This window comes from Theobroma umbraticum, unplaced genomic scaffold (assembly GCF_002168275.2).
Source record: "Theobroma umbraticum cultivar Fairchild unplaced genomic scaffold, ASM216827v3 scaffold_12.1, whole genome shotgun sequence".
NCBI classification, from domain to species: domain Eukaryota; kingdom Viridiplantae; phylum Streptophyta; class Magnoliopsida; order Malvales; family Malvaceae; genus Theobroma; species Theobroma umbraticum.
Genome location: NW_018397269.1, coordinates 2675874 through 2681603, shown reverse-complemented (window position 1 = coordinate 2681603; position 5730 = coordinate 2675874). Strand labels below are relative to the sequence as shown.

The following is a 5730-nucleotide window of genomic DNA, read 5'->3' as shown; positions in this document are numbered from 1 at the left end:
CGCAGGTGGAAATATTAATCTTCTATGTTAATATTGTAAACCTTTTGCCTTTCAAAAAAAAAATTGTAAAACTTTAGGAAAAGAAATAAATTAAGAAGAGGGTTTAATTCTTTAATTAATTTATCAATTTAAGTACAAAAATTCGTATATGGGGATTTTCATTAGTTATGAATAACTTTTGTTTTTATGAATATTAAAATTTTTAGAATGATAAATTAATATAATAATATTTTTGTTTCCTTTTTGTTCCAAAAAAAGTCTACAGATATTGTCAAAAGAAAAAAATTTTCAAGTATTTAATAGCTCCAAAAATGATACAAAAGAAAAATAATTTTAAATAAAAAATTTCTATTAATGTTTGAAGTTTTAGAGATTTTTCTTCATTTTAAAAGTGCTTGAGTAGATATATTATATAATAATGTCTACAAACATTACAGTAATAACAATGGGAAGGCTCTCCCATAAAAGAGGGCTTAAATTGTTTTTGTCCCTTCGGTTTTGTTTGCAGGGATCAAGTTATACTTGCTAATATCTTATATTTTAATTAGCAAATCATAGATTATTAACACAATTAAAGTGTTAATATAAATTAATATTTACATATCCACGAGTCTGTCTGATTTGTTTATGGGGACTTTTTTTGTGTGGCTGTGTGCCTTTTGTAAAGCTTTGGTGTGTCTTGCTTCCGGCGAGCTTGGTAGGGAGGGAGCGTTGTGCTAACCCATGATGTATGAGGGCTTGCTGGAGGTCTGCCCTTTTAATTTGTAAAGCAGAGCAGGTCTTTTTGTACTCCCGCAACTGCGTTGATGAATTCCTACAAGGAAAGAAACTATAGCATTTCAAAAATAAAATAAAATTTCATATCATGATGACATATTCCAACTATAGCCATATATAGACATTGGCATCAGTTTGAAGGCCTTTTCAACTACATATAACAGATCCGCACTAAGCAAAAGTACATAATTAATCAAAACACTGGCTGCAGTCCAAAGTCTGCTGGCTATCAAATTTTTTGCAATATTATTTATTTATTTTTGACAGCCTGACGACCAGAGTTTGATGAATAAGCAAATTAATTGATTTTTTCAAAGTTGGAAGACTATGTTTACGAATTCAAAATATACATTAATTACAATACCTTGTTGAGATCATTTTTTGATATGTCATACTTGGTTTGAGACAAGTGGGAGATTGTTAGGAACTTGAGAATATAATGCCCTAGAAAGCAAGTACATTCTCATGTTTAATTCTATTTATTTTATTTGTAATAAAAGTACATTTTGATAACAAGACAAATAGTTGTTTTCAATAAGCATTTATTATTTAGTTATAAAGGTGCAAAGATTCTATTGAGATATTATAATACATTTGTATGAAGATTCATACATAGGATACATGTACTTTATTTGAATCTAAATATTGTTCACAACCATATAATAAAAGCTGGTCACTTTATTATATTAAGGCTGGAGTGTCCAGATTACTTCTAACGTAAAGAATGTGATTCACTTCAAGGGAATGATAAGTTTTAAATCATTGAAATAGTTAACTTCGAATAATGACACTATAATTTGAATTGGAATCACGTGAGAATCAAGTTTAAATTTAATCGTTACTTAAACCTTGATCTCACACATACGTATTTGCTTATGGTTTAATTGAAATCTTGATGGATAGTAGACTTGTATTTTATCTCTTTTTAATATTTGATATACCATGGGTATGATCGTCTTAAAACATTGATCTAGACTCGTACGTTGGGATTATAACTGAGGTAAACATTCAAGAACATATATCCAAAAAGTGTAGTTAATAGCATTAACATCACTTCTAGTGATTTCAAGAAGATTGGTGATTAATCTAGATCCAGTGGATTGATGAGTTAGCTACTCATCATATCTTAATACTCAAAAGATTAGATCGAAAGTATTAGATCACCAATTAGATGAAATCTCAGATTAAGGGACAACATTGAAATAAAAGGGAAAACAGTTATTTCATCTTTTGTCATTGGATGGTTATGAGGGTTCACAACATAAGGTTTGCAATTGACAACAAATATCGAATATTAAATATTAGATCATTTCTTGTAACTGTAATTTATCCAAAGGTGCAATCATAAATTTATGGTGGAGTAATTTCATGGTTAATAAATAGAAATTATCTTAATGAGATTAAGAATAATTCTATATTTATTGGAGCTTGGAATATCTACATTCAAATAGATTCTTCACTTAGCTTCACAGAATTTTACTTGTTTATGTAGGATTGTGTATTTTGTTTAATTATTCAAATAAATGTTCAAAAATGGTAACTTTGCACATTGTCTTAATTAAGTTAAGAGTTGTCTCAATTTAGAAATAGTAAATATGTTGTCTTAATGAAGACAAAAGTTGTTTTAATTAAAACAAAAGTATATGTGATGTTTTAAGACAAGAGAAGTCTTAATTATATTATTTTATTTTTGGTAAGTCAAAAAATTATCTTAATGAATAAATAATTTTTTAAGGCAAAAGTCGCCTTAAAATAAAAAATATTTATTAAGATAATTATTGTTTTGAGATAAAATAATATTGAAAGATTTTAATTATAATTAAAGAATTAAATAGGGGAAAAGGTGCATACAAAAAGGAGAAAAGGTGACATGTTAGTCAAACTTAATCATGTGGTATTCTTACCCCCACACCGAGACTTATAAAGAAAATGTGGTATTTATGTTCGGAAGATTTCTAAGTTTGGAAATTGCTTATCTAACCCATTCGTGCATGTGTATGTTACCCTTGAGCGCAACCATTTAAAGAAATGAAGTAGGCAAATGTAGGAGAAGCAGCAAGAAGCTATAGTTTGTTAGTTGAAGAATATCTAAAATATTGGGCAGGCTTAAGTAATAATTTAACACTTACTAAACAAACATTAAATGATCAGATAATATAATTAAAAGCCTTTTAGCTTTTCCATATTAGGATGGAAAATTACATATAGCCATATATAGACATGGCTTGAAGGGCTTTTCAATTGATTCAGAGGTAGATGTACTCTGAACTATTTTACATATAAGAAACACACACTAAGGCTAAGCGCTTACATAATTACTAATGAAGACACTGATAGCAGTACTGGTGGTCTGCTGGCTGTCAAATTTATTTAGTGTAATAGTAGCAGTACCGCACCCAGCACGCACATTACTTATTTTTGACAGCCTCACCATTCATCTCTTGTCTGTCCTTCTTTATTTTACCGTCGTAAATGTTCCCTTCATCGTTGGCGTAACGCTCTTTGGATCAATTTCAAGAGTACACTTGTATCCAAATTGGTTACCAGTGTCGCATATGCTGCCGGACTTTTCAAGCTTTGCTCTGATTTGAGCCCATTCAACAGTATGAGTACCGGGTCCGGCTGGAAGGATCTGAGCATACACCTGCGCACAGCACAGTTGATATATAAATTAACTAATTATTTCAAACTAGTAAGCAGTGTTTTGTATGACTATATATGTTACGAATACAATACCTTGTTGGAGACTCCATTGTTGCTCCAGGCAACAATCAACGTACAGTAGGTCTCTCCGAATTTGCACTCAAAACCTACAAGTGAACCTACCTGATTAAACTCCACGGGTGACCCAAGGCCAATTACCAATGGAACAACAGACCCCAGAGGCCCATCCCAAATGGTGACGGCGTTTTGCTTTAGTATTTGGTCAGAAGAGTTGGTAAACTGGACATTTGTGTATTTAGCATTGGCAGCCATCATAGTTTTGGTTATCAAATTTCTACAACCTTCGGTATTGCTTTGCCTTGGCTTGTGCTTCAAAACTTGCATAGACACAGTGCTTATATACTAGTTTTGCAGCATGGACCAGCCATAAGATGACAAAACCCCGTTTATAAATGTACAAATTTTTTATTATTTTTCTTTTTAAGTAAAGGAGATATCCAAGCAAAATGCCATTAATATCAGTCAATACTATATAACAAAGAAGAGTATGTTACTTTTTTCATTTTTAATTAATTTCAGTTATATTATTAAAAATATTTGTTTACTTATTGATGGAGTCCTTATTTTAATTTGTTAGACTGAAACAGCCTCTAAGAGATCATACACTGAGTTTTAAATGACACTACATTATGCCAAGAAAAGAAGAAAGTTGCCTTTTAGGTAGTTGAGATATGAAAGTGTTATGTTAGGAAAAGTGAATAAATTGTAGTTGTGAAATAATTAAATAAACATATTCTCGAGTAGGGATTTGAGGTCACATAGATAGTGTTAAAATTTCACAAGTTAATAATAATAATTATTAAGAAGCAGTTAAATGAATGTTAATAAGATGGCTTTCATTATGGAGCCTCATAAATGATTTTTACATTGTTTTGTGTCTTTTGGTTACCAAATATCTAGAACGATTGGTTTTGCCTTAAATGTTGCAGTAGTTTTGCCTTAAATGTTGCAGTAGACAGCATAAGATGACAAGAAGCCGGTAGATACAAAATTTTCATTTATTTTTTATTTCCAAGCAAATAGAAGTTGTGTGCATATATATATATATATATATATATTTATATATATAAACAACCATATAAGAAGTTACTCGAGCTGTGTGAATGACTAATTCTCATTAATTCTGTTTCTCTCACTTTCTTTTTTGTTTTCATATTCTTTCTACTTTTTTAAGTTTCACCCACCCTCTTTCATGTTCCCACTTAGGATTGGCAAATTCTAATAAACAAATTCTCCCAATAACTGTACCATCAGAAATTAACTGTAATCTTGACAAAAGGAGCCTTCTTCCCCTAAATTCTCTTAAAAAATTAGGATTGTTCGATTCTATAAACAAATGAAAGGGCCCCTTCTTTATTTCAATGTGTCTCTTTCTTGGCTTCGTTTGTTTTTATTACTTATTTTGCGTTTGCAAATGCAAAAGTAAAGATGAATGTGGATACAAATGAAACTTAATATTTATAACTAATTTAAACTAAAATAAAAGTTTTTAAAAGAATAAATTGCATGATTTTACTTTTATATAGAACAATTAATTATTTTATGGTTTGTGTTATATTTTTAGTTATTTAATTTTGATTGTTTTTAGTTATAATTGATTTTTCTTTTTATAATTAGCACTTTTTTACAAGAAGTTTTTTGGAAGCAATAATAAGAAGAAAAAGCAAGTTAGCGAAAACAACAATCATCCGAGGTCATTAGTACATATTAATTATCTTTTTTCTTTTATCTTTTATAAATAAGTAAATGCTATTTTTTTTAGAGTGATAGTTAACGTAGTACCGAGTATAGTATGTTTCTTTTCTCATTTTAATATTGAATTTAATTGAAAAATTTGATCAACGTAAAGCAATTCATTGTAAAACTTCACATGAATTAGTCAAGACTAATTTCAAATTTAAATTAACCTATTGATGTGCTTGAGCCACAAATTAAACAAGAAAAAGGTAAAATTTCTAAAGTTGTGGCTAAGCTATTGTGCTGTCTCCCATTGGAAATGTAAGATCCAAGTGGATACTCAAATTTAATTACTAACTTATTATTTCTTTAAGAGTTATTTTACAATAACATTATGCTATACAGAAAGTAACAAAAACAATTAGGATTAGTGAAATAGCTATATTGTGCAAACAATAGTGAAAATAATCTAGAATAAGTGGCAAAGGAAGAAAATAAATGAATGTTGCTAAGGTGAATTTCATTAGGAATTGTCATAAATGACTTAATATA

The 5730-nt window shown here is 29.5% G+C and overlaps 1 protein-coding gene across 1 annotated transcript; it reads right to left on the bottom strand.

Moving 5' to 3' along the window:
• Window positions 1-2899: 2899 nt before the first annotated feature.
• On the bottom strand, window positions 2900-3798 carry LOC110425948 (uncharacterized). Its single transcript, XM_021441030.2, has 2 exons — window positions 3514-3798; window positions 2900-3421 (listed from the first exon to the last, which is right to left on the bottom strand). The coding sequence occupies exons 1-2, from the start codon at window positions 3754-3756 to the stop codon at window positions 3233-3235; spliced, it is 432 nt and encodes a 143-aa protein (XP_021296705.1). The 5' UTR covers window positions 3757-3798; the 3' UTR covers window positions 2900-3232.
• Window positions 3799-5730: the final 1932 nt, after the last annotated feature.